General features: G+C 35.3%; 1 protein-coding gene across 1 annotated transcript; it reads left to right on the top strand.

Annotated features, from left to right (window-relative positions):
• Positions 1 to 3555: 3555 nt before the first annotated feature.
• LOC113690354 (uncharacterized) lies at positions 3556 to 14561 on the top strand. The gene is made up of 12 exons (XM_027208210.2): positions 3556 to 3686; positions 3978 to 4079; positions 6797 to 6879; positions 7070 to 7145; positions 7302 to 7369; positions 8215 to 8299; positions 9983 to 10107; positions 10179 to 10262; positions 10585 to 10731; positions 12927 to 13035; positions 13188 to 13307; positions 14215 to 14561. Exons 2-12 carry the CDS (start codon positions 3992 to 3994, stop codon positions 14283 to 14285), a joined length of 1056 nt encoding a protein of 351 aa, XP_027064011.1. The 5' UTR covers positions 3556 to 3686; positions 3978 to 3991; the 3' UTR covers positions 14286 to 14561.
• The last annotated feature ends 1065 nt before the right edge of the window (positions 14562 to 15626 follow it).

Here is a 15626-nt window from a genome sequence, read left to right as displayed (position 1 = left end):
CAACACAATCTTACTTACCTTACGGTTCCCACAGACGGCGCCAACTGAAGAAGCGCTGAGTTTCCCCGAGGAGAGCTGACTTGATCAGCTCGGGGTGTCGATGGGAGAGCTGATCCAAGACCTACAAAACAGAGGAAATGAGCTAACAAGGGGGGCTCGAGGGTTGTCCCCGAGGGCACTCCGACGGCCAAGTTAGTTTTCCGGCGAGTAAGGTTCACGGGAAGTAGTAGCTGTCCAGAGTAAATTGTCAATAGTGAGCGTACCGTGTACAGTTGATGTTTGCCGTTATTTATACCTGGTGAGGGAGTCCGACCTCCGCACGGTGCGGGACTTGCCCAGTGTAGATAGTATCCCGCACTCAGGGGGATTGTCCCCGACCTCTTCGGGATGGGCCCTTGCCCCATTCGGGAGCCCTAGTCAGTGCGGCCCAGGTCTGCCACCAGGGGCCGGGGGCCAGGGTCCAGCTCGGCTATGCCTGGGCTGCCACGTGTCCCGGCCCAGAATGGGCCTCTGCATATAGCATCTTGTAATGGCTTCTTTACAACCATGCTTGCATCAAAATTTTATTGCTTTCTTTTGTACTACTGTTTTTTGGGTAATTTAAAGTTAGTGTTTTGCGTGTTGTATTCAATCTGCTCATTAGACAATGATCTCTATTTGAATTCCATGCCTTTTGAAGCAATTTTTTTTTTTTTAACCACATCAACTATATGCTGATCTTTGATCTACAATTGGATTTGACAGTTGTAGCAAATAAAATGCATGCTCACAAGATGTTGAACACTCTTGATCATCGTCATTCTTGGAGATGAAATTAAGCTTTCTTTTGCTGCATGGATTCAATAAACACTAAGGATAAGTTTGGTAGTTTAGGATAGAAAAGAGAAGAAGGAAAAACTTAAGTTATGAGAGAAGAGAAGGGATTGTTAAGTTGTTTGGGAGTTTTGAGAATTAGTGGAATGATTTTGGATATGAAAGTCATTAAATATTTGTTCAAGACATTTTTAAGGATAAAATAGGTATTTCAAAAAATTTTCACAAGTTTCCTCCAACTTTCTCTCCAATTTGGGAGAAAAAATTTTGCCTACTATTCATCCTCCCATTTCTTTTCTTTTCTCTCTTACTAAAAACTCACAAACCAAGGAAAATCAGACTTTCTCTTCTTTCCTTTTCTTTTCTATCCAAATCCTATACTCCTAAAGGTACCCTAAAATGGAGCAATTGCAGGAACAGCTTGTCTTTGATTTTATAGTTGTGTGAGGTTAAAAGTTGTATGTTATATATTTTAAGTTTCACACAGATATCATTACCAGTGTGGGGAAATGAGTTGCATGCCTTGTTTGTAGATTTCTAGCAGATCTACCAAGTGTCCTCCTCCCCCCAGGACAAGGTAGAAGTCATCAGGACAAATATCATGATTGTGCTCCTTGAAAATGCTGTATATACACCATCTACAGCAGTAGCAGCGGACTGAAATCCTCGGCCGCCTAAAAATTGAATACTAAAATATTTTTAAAAGGATACATTTTCTAGTATGTTAATTAGAAATGGCAAAATGGATAAATGGTTGATAAATGGTTTTAGTTAAATGGATAGTGGATCAAATTGATCCAATCCAATTAAAACCATTTAATAAATGGATCTAAATGGATGTCATTTAAATGGATAGTGTAAACCATGATCCATCCATTTATCCATTTACTCTCCCAAATTCTAAATTTAAGATTCAAATGTTTTTTTCCAAAAAATATAGATCCCCAAAGTTCTATCCTTAAATCACCTAAAACCTTTTGGTAATAACAAATGCTTGTACTACTACTCTATTTCAGTTCTTCATAAAATTAGTTTAGTTCCAAGAAAATTTAACTATTGTGGTCAATTTAACCTTTTGTCATTACTTTAAGTATCATTTTGAAAAGTAATGAACAATTAAGAACTTGGCTACATTTTTATAACTTTTGAATGAATTGAATATGGCTTTACAGTGAAAAGAAGTTTACGTTTCTAATTTTTTGCACTCCTGTTCAAGAGTGATGTCTTGAATAAAAGTGAATTCTAATAAGAAATCTTATGTTATTTGACAAGTAAAATATTTTCATCACATGTGAACGTAATACCTAAAAATGTATGAAACTCCTTATTATACCATTGATATACAAGCTACCTTATATTACTTAGTAAATTAGGTGTCTTTCTTTTTTGGATAATTGGGTTGGGTGATAAGGGGAGAGGGATTGCAAGTATGAGAATTTGGAAAAAAAAAAAAAAGGTGTCATTTACATATCTTAACCAATGTTATGGGAACACTCGTTAGAAAAATTCTTTTTATAAATAAAAAAATTTAAAAAATAAAAAATATTTTGACACTGCATGATGCATTCTCGCTTTTCTTTATTTAAGAATATAAATGTTTGCAATCATTACTACATGAGAGTTTAATTAAAAAAAAACAAGAGTAGAGACTAAAATATAATTTTGAAAAGGATGGAAGAAGTCTAGGAACTAGAAGCAAATAAAATGCAAATAATGTTATTGGCAACTTAGCATGTGAGGAAGTTATGAAGGAAAGAATATGTGGGCCTACAAAATTAATTTGACATATGAGAAAGTTACGAAGAAAAGAATAGATGGTCCCACAAGATTTTAATTCACATTTTTATAAATGTGTTTTCTATTTTTTAAGTTAAATGGATGTATATGGATAAGATGGATAATCCATTTAAATCCACCAATATAATTGGATTTAAATGGTTATCCATTTAAAACCATTGAATTTATATGGATCATCCAAATTCATTTAAGGTTGGTTTATATGGATGGATTGGTGGATATGAATCCATTTTGCCACTTCTAATGTTAATCTTGAGATAACAAAAAAAAACTAACAACATAATCTAATGATTTTTTTAAAATTATCTCTATCTCAATAATAATAAAGTGGGAGCAGGTGGTTTGGTATAAACTATCTGTTGCCACTTTATAGAATTTCTTTTTCATTCTTCAGATAATTTTTCACCGCAAATCGGTTTCAATTCAACCACTAACATCGCACAACCAATGAAATAGGTGTTTATCGTTTAAACATAGCCACTTATCGATAATTGCTTGATTTAATTTTCTATTTGATTTCTTCTTTTTTTTTGTATTAACTTTTTTAATTTACTACTAGTACATTTTGTTGCCAAATAATGAATCTACATTTATTAGTTCAATTGAAGATTTTTTTTTTAAATCACTTGCACACACATCGATTGTTGTGCATCGATCACTAGTAATGATAATTTAGATGTAAAGAGATGGATAACAAATTAGAGATCTTGAGTTCTAATCCCTATATTTCCTCTTCCTTTCTAGAATTCTACCTCTCTCATGTTAAAAAAAAATTTTAAAAAAAAAATCAATGGAGACGAATCCACGGGAGAGAATCCCAACTCAATAGATGGGCCTATGACATGGATTTGTTGCTTGTCTTCTTTGATTTATCTGTGAGCCCAATATTCTCCTCACAACTCACAAGCAAGCCCGCTTTAATAGAAGCAGAAAAAAGGGGAAAAAAAAAACGGAGGCTTTTCTATTTCGTCTGAATAAAAGAAAACAAGAACAAAAAAGAAGAAGAAGAAGAAGAAATCGGAGACCGGCAGACCCACCAACTACCACATTGTCGCCGTCAGATCACCGGCGCGAAGGTAAACCTGCCGGCCTTTTCTTACTCTGTCACACACAAACATCCCACCTTCCTCAGTAATACAAATGAATTCGGTAGTTTTACCTTCAAAAACCTTAACTTTTCTTTTCTCCTTTTTGTCCCGTCAATTCTTTCTGTTTTTCCGATTAAGCTGAATTTCTGCCACCAAAGGCGATGATAATCTGGAGACTTGCTTCTATTTGTTTATATGAATGGACATGGTTAAAGGGTCTTTTTTTGGGTCGATTTTGTTTTTGTTCCTTTTTTTTTTGAATTTGCTGTATAATAACAGGATTGGAGCTGAAGATGGGTGTGAAGCAAGCTATAAAGAACTTGGATGCTTTTCCACGAGCCGAAGAGCATTTGTTGCAGAAAACACAATCCGGCGCCCTTGGTATTTCTTTCTTTTTCTTGTTTCTGTTCATCTCTTTATGCTGTAAGAATACAATTTGGAGCTGAGTTATCTTTGCCTGGTGATTAATTTTGGGTTTGAAAAAAGTTCTGATTTTTAGCTGTTTCAGTAATTTGCTTGCCTCTTCCTTCTATGATCATGGAATTCTGTTATTTAGCCGATGCTTTTAATGTGGCTAACTCGAATTGTGTAAACCTGCAATTATCACTCCCTCATGAAGGGGCCCTTTTTTTTCACCTTAATAATTTTTAGGAGCTTCTTGGGACTCAATCTTACAACATTGTAGATTTTGAGCTGAATGAGATTCTGTTATTTTGAATTTACAGAAATATCCTGTTGTACTAAATTCTTGTGTGGATTGAATATCTTTAAGGAAAGTATGTATCAAGCACTTTGTTTGGCTTAGAAAGGAATGTGTTAGAGATGTACCATAGTCAGCATAAATAATTTCTCTTATAAAATAATTGCTTTATGGTATTTCAGCATTCATATTATTGTGTAAGACTGGCAGAAAGCATGAAAAATGATCTATCTGTAACTAAGTTCTACTGACATGGATTGATCTGTATTAACCATGGCAGTCTTCTCTATCATGGGAAGCACGCGTGTCCAAAATGAGAAGCTTAGAGTTTGGTTGTAATTCGTTAAAAAGGATATATCTTGCTGCTGAGTGCTAGTGGTTGGAAGATTATTGAACTGTCTCATGAACTTTGCTTACTGAATGAATTCAGGGACAAGAAATGGAGTTATGAGAATCTCTTTTGATAGCTATTGTGATGACGAAGGATTGGCTTTTAATAGGGAGTTTTTAATAGGGACTTTGTGATGGAAAGATGTTCTTGTTTGTCTTGGCACATAATGTCGCATCAGAAAGAATTTGGTATAGTTAGGGAAGTCTTACCACCCGTTTGGTTGGGAGGTTTTGTACCCCTCAATGGGAATAAGAGGGTAATGACTCCCATTGATAGTGTTTGGTTGACCACTATGACTTTTTCCATTACCCAATTTTAGGTCTTCCAACACCCAAAACCCATTACTGACCAATTTGGACACTTTCACTTCTCATTAACCAGCTTCTAGAAGAAGATCTAAAATAAACCAAAATTGAAGCGAAAAGAATAGGAGAGAGAAAAAGAATGCATATCTTTCTTCCTCCTCCCTCCTATGTATCACCGCCTTTTCTTCTCCCATCCTCCGTCCTTGCCCCTCTACTTCATCCTTCACCTCTCCCACCCTCCATACAACTGCCACTCCATCTCCTGCTTGCTCTTCTACTTCATCTTTTGCAGCCTCCCTTCCGTCCCTCTCATGGCGCTAATTAAGTTTTTTTAATAGAGTTTTGCATAACAAATTTGAAATTGGAATCAATGATTTGGTTTGTCTATGGATCATGCTGCAATTCAACGGTATGCATACCAGCAGGTAGCAGTGGTGAAGGATATGGGAGGTGATGGTAGTAGTGAGCAAGAGATTAAGAGGAAAAAGAAAAAGTGGCAGAGGGAGATGGATTTGCAGTGGCCAAGAAATCAAGTATAAGGGAGAAAAACAAGGGAAAAGCCACGTTGTGGTAGGAGGTGGTGGTGGAGCTGGCAAGAGACAAAGGGGGAAGGCAGTTACAGAAAGTTTAGGTTTTTTTTTTTTTTTTCCATAAAAGTTTTAAAAAGTTCATCACATTCCATAATAACTACCAAACACCAGAGTTCACAAAAAGGAATCTACACAAATCCATTATCATTGAGGGGGTCTTTCATAATGATTATCATTATCATCCCTTAGCAGCATCCAAACGGGTGCTTAGTTTGTTTGACAGTGCTAATGGATTGTGGGTAGAATACAGTATCTCTGGAAGGTTGTAACATTCATATGAAGTTTTGCTAGTAAATGTATCTTACGTCAAGAGATATCAGGTGGGATTTTTAGGATTTTATGTGATAGTGATGAGCTTCATTTGACGCTCTTTTTGGAATAATTTGCTTCTGTTTTGCATTGGTGGGGAATCTGACTGCTGAGAGCTTGACTTGGAGTTATTACACCTCAAACATTTAATTTAATTTAGCGAGATGATGGTTTGTTATCAATCTGGACAAATTTAATGGATTGTGGTTTGTTATAACCCAAGCCCATTCTTGAAATGAAGGCCTTCACTGGCTTGTATACTGCATCAAGTTCTCTGTGTCATTAATCACAACGTCCTGTTCCTTTTGCAAAGTTAGTCATTTCAGTTGGGGTTGGTGCTGACATGTAGGCTACTGAGCTTGAAGCAAAGCTTAACAGTTGTTAATTAGTTTAGAAACTCAGTTGGCAACTTATTGTCAATCTGGCTAAAACTGACCGTCTTCATATTTAACTGTCCTATTTCTTTTCGTTTCCCGTATTAGTTGTTTTGAGAAGTCCAGCTTTCTTGGTGTGCGTTTTCCTTTTATTTTAGTACCTAGATTTCATTATGAAGGGACCAAAAGAAACACAAACTGAATGTGGCGCCAAGAATATCCTTGAATTAAATGCCATCAGTGGCTTGTGTCTTATAGAACCAGGGCCGAGTTCTCAGTGTTAACTTCCACTTGAATCATGCTTGTTATGTGAAAAAATTTATAAGAGTTGTGCTCTCCATTGATGCTTCTATTTACTGCACGACTAACTTGGGGAGGTGGTGGTGGTTGTTGTTGTTGATTTTTTTTTCCTTCCACCTTTATTAACAGTTTCAATCGTTGGACTGGTCATCATGGCAACACTATTTATTCACGAGCTGAGATACTATCTCACTACGAATATTGTTCATCAGGTACAAGTTAATTTTACTGTAGTTGTGGGTTTTTCTCTCTTTACTTTTTAATTAGAAATACTGACCTTTATTGTTAATTATATTATGTTGTTTCTATAGTTTAGGTGTTGTTTCATTACTTATTGACATTCTTGGACTTTAGAAAAATCTGATGGGTTTATCTTTACTGTGAAACACCATATACTTACAGATGGCTGTTGACTTGAAAAGAGGAGAAACTCTACCAATCCATATCAATATGAGTTTTCCATCTTTACCATGCGATGGTTAGCATTTTTATTCTTTTTCTACTACCTATTCTGGTTTATTTTTCACTTTCCATACTTCTTGTCCATGGTTTTCATTTAGTCGGAGCCCTTGTGCTGGTTTTCTAGTTCACATTTCTGGTGACTTGTTTAATTTGATTTGTGTCTTTGTTTCAGTTCTGAGTGTTGATGCTATTGATCTGTCGGGAAAGCATGAAGTGGATCTTGACACAAATATATGGAAGGTAAAGTTTTTTGCGGGACATCCCTGTTTCTGTGTGCACATGAAGCCTTTACTGATATATAGAGATGGCACTCTTAAGACTTTGTCGATTACAGCTTTAACTAGCTAGCCGCATGAAGTACCTATACATGTTTAACCTTTTTAGCTGAAGGACTTTCATGAAATTAAGTTTTACTTTCATAAACACATACTTAGGGAAAAAGAATAAAAAACTTGAGGAATGGTTAATAGCCTTCTTCTTTATTAGTATCTGTTAGCAAAATTCTTATTTTCATTTTTTATATTTTCATCCCTACAGCTTGAAGGAGCTCAATAATCTGTTTGTACATGGTTAGATAATGTGGTGGGTGTGCCAATGTTTATTTTTTCTTTCTTATCTCTATCATCAACCAAGGGAAACAAAAAAGTGAATAGCCAGCTGTAGCTTTTTGATGGAAGTGAAAGGTCCCACAATTGGTAGGGAAGCAAATATTTTTTTTCCCAGAAACTAGAAGCTTTACAGTTCTAAGTTGTCAAAGCTATTCCACAAAGAACACTAGAATATAGCATAATGTTAGAAGAACTTTTCCTTTGATGACTCCACGTTTTATTCCATTTAAGAGCAGGTCAAGAGCTTGATTTCAGCATCTTAATTAGCAACAGTATGTGATTGAGTGGTTAGTATCACCAATCTAGCTTCTAAAATTTGATATAAGCATACATAGTTTTCCTGTTGAAGCATTTCTATGGCATTAATTGTCATAAATCTTGCTTGAGCTAAAAGTGATCATTAATCCTCTCTCTTTTGGAGGAATGTTCTATAAAAAAAATTATAGTATTCTGCTGACAAATTGAGTATTTCTGCAGCTTCGTTTGAATAGAGATGGATATATAATTGGTACAGAGTATTTGTCGGACCTTGTGGAGAAGGAGCATACTGCACATGAACATGGTGAAGTCCTTTCTCCATTGATTTCAATTGACTGTTAGGGACATCTGTGTATACATGGCCTAAATTTGCATCAAGCAACCAAAATTGCACTAGCTTTCCCTGCAAATTGTGTGGCAAGACGTGCATGAAATAAATTCTTTGAATTGTTAGTCTTTAGTTTTATTGGACATAATTATTTGTACTATTATGGTCTTCTTCCTTTTTTGTTTTGTTGGGTTTGTGGGGTAATTGTTGGTAGTAAAACTTTTATACACTGTAGCTAAGCTTTTATAAATAATGCAAGTTACAAGAGCCATGTACTGCTTTATGGACAGAGAATGGCTGATGAAGAAAAATGTGAGTTCCTACAATTTCAAGGTGTATGATAGGAGTTGTTACAACATATAGCTCCTACTGTCTCGAGTGTCTAATTTTGCTTTCAAAGTCTGTTGTAAAGATTAATGCGCAACCTACCCTTCGATATACATGATTTTACATTATATGAAAACAGAGAGTTGATAAAGAGTTCAAAAATTCAAATCTGAACTTACTCTAGTACATCCAAAATTATGTTCAGGACATTCTCAGGAGGTCTGACTTGTGTTTTTATCTAGCCACACATTCATTAGAAAGACTGATCAAATTTATTAAGTTATGGCTTATTAGGATCTTTACGATTTTCTGAATCAGTATTGCTGGTGTTTTGAGGGCTACAGCCACAGATGGATAAAAGAAAAGTAATGTGTCAGGATGAAATAGGGATAAATCAGATTTGCTGATAAGTGGTTTCCCTATGGGGTAGGATCAGCCATAATTTTTCTTTTCTGTTTTTGTTTTTTTGGGGGGGGGGGGGGTGCTGGTTTGGTAGAATGATGGGACGTTGTGGCAGAGAGAAGTTACCAATTGGTAATCTCTGGGTAGAATGATGAAGAATAATTGCCAAAAATCATCAGTAACCTTTTTGCAGGGAGCAGCTGGATCAGTAGCCTTCTAGACTTTTTATGTCATGGTTGGTTGAAGTTCATGACTTTTCTTATGTTCTAATTCTAAAGTGTGCCAGTGCAAAAGACATTTTATGGCATGGGAAATTATGCAGGACAAACTTTAATTGGCAAATGGAATTAAGAACTAGTTTCCCACATTGCTGAAGCATTGTCGTTGTTGCTAGAGTCCCTCATCATGTAGTATAAAATTAGTTCTGGTGCTACTTGTAATTGATCTGTATCCTATCTCGCTTCCTAATTTGGTTGGGTTTCTGTGTACTTCATATCCATTTTGATTCCATGGATTTGGTAAACCATGTGCTCAGGACGTAGGTTAGGACATCTTTCTAGATACGGTCATATTAGACATTCAGCCTTTAGAGTGATGACATTCACTTCTGCCTGGAATTCTTCTTAGGAATGATGGTTTACTGAATTGCCAAAGTTCATTGTATTCTACTTATTTCTTAGACGTTTTTTTGTTCTTGACTTTGTTCAAAGTTGTGATTTCCACAATTAGTTGACCCTGCCTTGCCTGAATTGCCATTGTGTTCTTGTTCTTGTGTTAATACTGTTGGTTATTTACGGTCTGTTTTGCATCTTATTGGATGTCTATTGTAATCAAGAAATTGGAACTTTCATTTTTTGGCCTGGTTGTGCTGTCATGTTTGCTTAACACAAAGTTAAGGCATTTTTAAAATTTTTGACAATTTGTGACTAGGGCATGATGATAAAGATCATCATGATGATCAAGACCAGAAAGTCCATCTCCAAGGTTTTGATAAAGAAGCTGAAGATATGATTAAACGGGTGAAGCAAGCTTTGGCTAATGGAGAAGGCTGTCGGGTAGGTTGTTGCGATGCTCTCTTCAGCTCTCTTTTACTATAAGAAAGTTAACAGTTTCTAATTTCTTGCAGGTCTATGGTATTTTAGATGTTCAACGGGTTGCTGGGAATTTCCATATTTCGGTTCATGGGCTGAATATTTTTGTTGCTCAAATGGTCAGTTCTCTTTACAGCCTCCCTGTACTTTGATTTTGGTATTATGCAAGCAACAACAGCATATTTGTATAAGATTCTTTAAAATTTTTTGTTGAAGGATATCTTGATATGATGACTTGCAAACTGAAGATTTGGCTGATATACTAGTTCTCTTGTATATTTCAGAAAGGCACCAGATAATAAAGAAATTTCTGCAAATGGTGTAGTCTAGACTTAGCTTTTGCATGTAAAATTTTTCTGGTATTTGGACAAGATCTTTTTCATGTTACATTTGATTCAATTTGAATATTCATACTATTTTGACGTTTCTTCTCTTTCTCAGATTTTCGGAGGATCTAGTCATGTCAATGTCAGTCACATCATTCATGATTTATCCTTTGGGCCAAAATATCCAGGCATTCATAATCCACTTGATGGGACAACTCGGATCTTGCGTGGGACAAGCGGAACCTTCAAGTATTATATAAAGGTTTGAGCTTTGGCCTGCACTAACAAGCTAAATTAATGGTGCTTTATTTTGGTAGAAGGTCTAGTCTTAGATCTAACTAGTCACTAGGAGGTTTTATACTTAGGCATGACCAAGGTGGTGTCTTACAGGACAAAGATGAACCAAGGAGAGAGGTAAGTTTGTACCAGCTGTAGCACTACACATATTCAATCCTTCAACTACATTATATAATATGGCCCAGACCTAAATGATCGCCATAAACACCTTATGCACCTTGCTGGGTCACCTAATTTAAAGTGCAAACTTTGCCCTATCTGGAAGCTTCTCTGACACACTTTATGTGTTTTTTCATCTATAGATTTTTTCAATCTATAGATACCAAAGAAAGCATAAAGCTTTTCATTCGCTCTCCCTTTTTTTTTCGTTTAATTATTTGCAAGAATCTCTCTCTCTCTCTCTCTCTCTGAGATATCACCTTGGTCGCGTCTTGGCTTTAAGTTACAGCTCCTAATGACTGATTAATTACTCGTGGACCTAATATTCTGCATTTTAACCAGCTTTGTACCAAACGTGACAAGTAAATCAAAATTGGTGACTAAGTACTGATCAAGATTATTGCTATATAATTTGATTATCTTGAAGGATATCGGATCGGAGACTAGTTGAACAAGGTTTCTGCACAGTAACTCCAGTAATAATGGTTTTGGTTGATAAGAGGATATCAAGAAGATAAATAATCTTCATAGCGCAAGCATCATTTTTAGTTTTATTTTTTGTGGCTTGTCAGATTGTGAATGCTCATCAATAGAGCAAAATGATCAACCAAGGCAGTTTAAGAAATTAAGATGGAGCAAAAGAGTCCTTATTTGTCATTGACCAAGCATTTAATGTGATTCTTTTTTGTCATCAAAAGCTCTCGTAGCATGAACTCTTCGTCAGCCATGTTCATATTTCATAATGTTCTCTCTGTAGCTATAATGTCAATTTTTTCTCAACTTTATGGTGCTAAAAGGCATAACTTTTCTTTTAGATATGTAAATTACTTGCTAGCAATGCAGAAAGGTTTCCCAACACAAAATGCATAGAAGGATGGGCCAGTTTAAATGAAACTGAATCTTGAAAGGCAGGGCCTTTCCATTTTACTGGACCTTAGTGAGGAGTTAACAATAATCTCCTCCTAGGATATTCATATGACTAATCTGTGAAAATGGATAAAGTCTTGAAGCTTATAAAGTAAACTACTGGCTGACAAACATGCCAATTTCCTGTTTGGCTGTGGGGTGGCAAAGAGGTGCACTATTCCTGAATCTCTTTGCAAACTTTTTGGCCCTTTTTCTTTTCCTAATTTTCTTTTCTTTTCTAATAGAGATTATATGTACTTATTATACTAAACCATGGAGGTACTTCCTCAGACTTCGGTTTAATTTACCTTAGTTGTTTGAGAATTATCTTAATGCAGTAGATAATTTAGAAAAAGCCTTGACAAGAGAGATGAAAAAGTCTCATTAACTTGTATATGTAGAAAAATGCCCCAGCAATTGTCATGGACTCTGTTGTACTGGTAACAGCACTTAAAGAAAATATCACTTACAAGTTGCATCAAATTTTATCTTTGGTAATGCATATAACATAATTCAACTTTATTGTACCAGTGTGGGTAGTCTAATTTTACTTCTTGTTTACTATGGATGTTGGTATCAGAATGTCCATGTGGTTATAGAGTTACTCTTCTATTGTTTACTTATAATTTGTTTATGGAGGATATGATTGATTATTATGATTTATAGGATGTACATAATTCTACAGTGTGAAATGTCAGTGATAGTATACCTGTCATGTTAGTGAACTTTTTTCACTTTCTAAACTTGATAAAGAAATTTTTATTAAAGCTCTGTTCTATTAATCATGCTATGCTGAAAGCCATTTAATATAATTATTGTACCCCTACATGTTGACATGTATATGAATTTATTAGAAATTCGAAGGAATTAAGTTTGACCTATGGTAGGGTGCAAATGAAGTACCACTTGAATATAAAATTCATATCATTAATGGAGTACAATTAGAAATGCTTTATGAGAAACTTTGCCTGTTGTCTCATTTAATGCATTAGGCTTTTGACGTGTTGATAGAGATGATGTAAGAGCAATTCTTTATCCAATAATAAGATTCTTTATGCAGTTCAAATTGTAATTTTCTTATGTACTCTGATGTAGATTGTTCCAACAGAATATAATTATTTATCAAAAGAAGTTTTACCAACTAATCAATTCTCTGTCACGGAGTATTTCTCACCGATGAACGAGTTTGATAGGACATGGCCAGGTTTGTCCTGATTTTAGTTATTTGCAACATAGTTATCATTATGTATTTATTTATTTATTTATTTTGTTTGATGTTTCTTTGAATGTGTTCAATACCAATTATTATTCTGATCACTGGTGTACTAGTGTAACTAACTTTCTTATTGAACACAGCTGTGTACTTTTTGTATGATTTGTCACCAATTACTGTTACCATCAAAGAAGAACGTCGCAATTTCCTCCACTTTATTACTCGTCTTTGTGCTGTACTGGGTGGGACATTTGCCTTAACAGGTTCATGCTTGTTCCCTTTTTTCTTTTACTCAGTATTGTTGCTTTATATGGAACGCATTCACTGGATTGGCTTGTAATTGGTACTGTTTCATTTCTTATTAGGATAGGATCTGGTGATGGAACTTTCACTTCATAGATTTTCAGTGTTAGTGTGCAACTGTGTGGTGAAACATGGTGCAGATTTTTATGCTTGATCTGAATACAATTTTAGAATCAAGAAAATTCTGCAGCCAGACTGAAATTTGTTCTGGCAGCAAATTCTTGCTCTCTCATTCAATGGGTGGGGTTGGTGGGGAAGTGCGGAGAGAGATCCAAACTTGCTTTTTTACTTTATTTTGTTCAACGCTAATTGCCTCTGACCCCGTCTAGATGTATCCATATATAGATCTATGCATGGATAGATAGATTTACTCTGCCGCTCAGGGTTTGAACACTCATTAATCTGCAATTGTAAACAAGATCAAACGGTATCAAATGACTGAAAGAACCTGTAAATAATTGATACATAGCTCAACAGAAAAATATAGATGAAAAAGAAGATGCAAAAAAAGAAACTCAAAGGAAAAAGAACAACAGCAAGCCCCTTAGTTCCAATGATGGACGTTTATGTTCCAATGATCAGCAGTATCAGTTGATTGTCAAGTCATAAGATTTGAAGAGTTGCAATATATGTTTTTCTTTGATTACTTAATCATAAAAGAAAACGTGTTAATAAAAGTTTGCTTGGAGACATTGATTCACGAACTTTTGTAACATTGTTTTCCATTTGTCTACTTTTTACTTCCTTCAGTTGTCGAATATGACCATTTTTTTTTTTGGGTTTAGTGTAGATTCTTATGTGTGGCATGCATGTCAATTTTGTTGAAAATTTTCCTAATATATGTGTTTATAATTTGCAATGTGATAGGAATGCTGGACAGATGGATGTACAGGCTGCTTGAAGCATTTATAAAGCCTAAAAGAAGCCTTTTACGGTGAATTGCAGTTCAAGAGGACCTAAAACTAGTCATGCTGTCAAGCAAATTGTATACTATTGTGACACTAGCAAAAGTGCGTTCGTTGCATAGTTTATACCATAGATCATGTGCATTATCAGCTCTTGTTATTTATCTTTTGAATTAAGCCATTCCGTAGTCAAATAGTTTATCCACAACAATTTTGCTTTGGTCTAACAGCTTTTTGCTAGCAATGTTATCAAGTTAATCAAAATTTTATACTTTTGTTGACATAAAAGCTTTTGATCTTGACAGTGAATTATCTCCCTGATTGTTTTGTTAACACTTTTTAGCCTCACCTCACTGCTACTTTGGCTACTCTTAAAACCTGAATTGTTCTTGAGATGACGCTTGGCCAAGGATTTTGAGCTGTAGCAGGGCTGAAGAATGTCATGTCCATATAGCAATGCTCATTCCTGTATCTTTAGTTTTGGTATCTTACATCAAGTGACTTCATGTTAAATGTTATATTAGGCTGACTATTTGAGTAAGATGATGGGAGCAAAATGTGCTCTACACCTATTCACAATAGCTGAGGCATCTGGTGCCAAGCCTTAATCAATCTTGCTTGACTATGACGGCAATTTCTCTTAGAGCTCCTGCAGACTCACTGATTATCTAGGTTGCCTAACCAAAAAGGTACGCGAAATGGTTGAAATGTAGATTCTTCTACTCAGTTGCACGTTTTTGTTTGTTGGGCTGGGACTTGAAGGGCATGATTAGCACTACAAACGAATCGAGTTGATTTGAGTTTTGTTCTAAATGAGTTGAGTTTGTCTTGATTTTGATTAGACTTGAACTCGTGTGTGAGTTCAATGAATTTTCATTTTAAAATTTGAGCTGGAGTTCCAAGTTGAGTTTAGTCAAACTCGAGTTCAAACTTACTTGAACTCAAATAAAATTAAAAAAATTATATTGTTTAAAATGGATAAAATTGATATTGGATTCTAATAAATGATAAAAATATAAGGGGTATACATGTAAGTTTACTATTAAAAATATATAAATTCGAGTTGGCTCGACAAGCTAATGAACCGAATATCTACGTACTCACTCTATTCAATTACTTTGGCAAGTTAACGTGATCTTAATGTTAACTTTGAATTTGAGTCGACTTTTAATTGAGTCGGTTTGTGAGCGCTAATGGGCTGAGTTGATTCATTTGCAGCCTGCAAGAGTCCTCTTTTATTGAAAAAAAAAAGGCAAAAATAAATGTGGGTTACAAATATACCTTTGGGAGCCTGCTGAATTGGAGTCCCAATAGAATGCACCTTTCTTTGTGACACCACTACATGTTAACTACAACGCTACTACTTAGGCTTCA

Source organism: Coffea arabica, chromosome 5c (assembly GCF_036785885.1).
Source record: "Coffea arabica cultivar ET-39 chromosome 5c, Coffea Arabica ET-39 HiFi, whole genome shotgun sequence".
Taxonomy (NCBI): domain Eukaryota; kingdom Viridiplantae; phylum Streptophyta; class Magnoliopsida; order Gentianales; family Rubiaceae; genus Coffea; species Coffea arabica.
The sequence above is the reverse complement of the archived record's forward strand: the minus strand, read 5'-3'. Positions and strand labels throughout refer to the sequence as shown.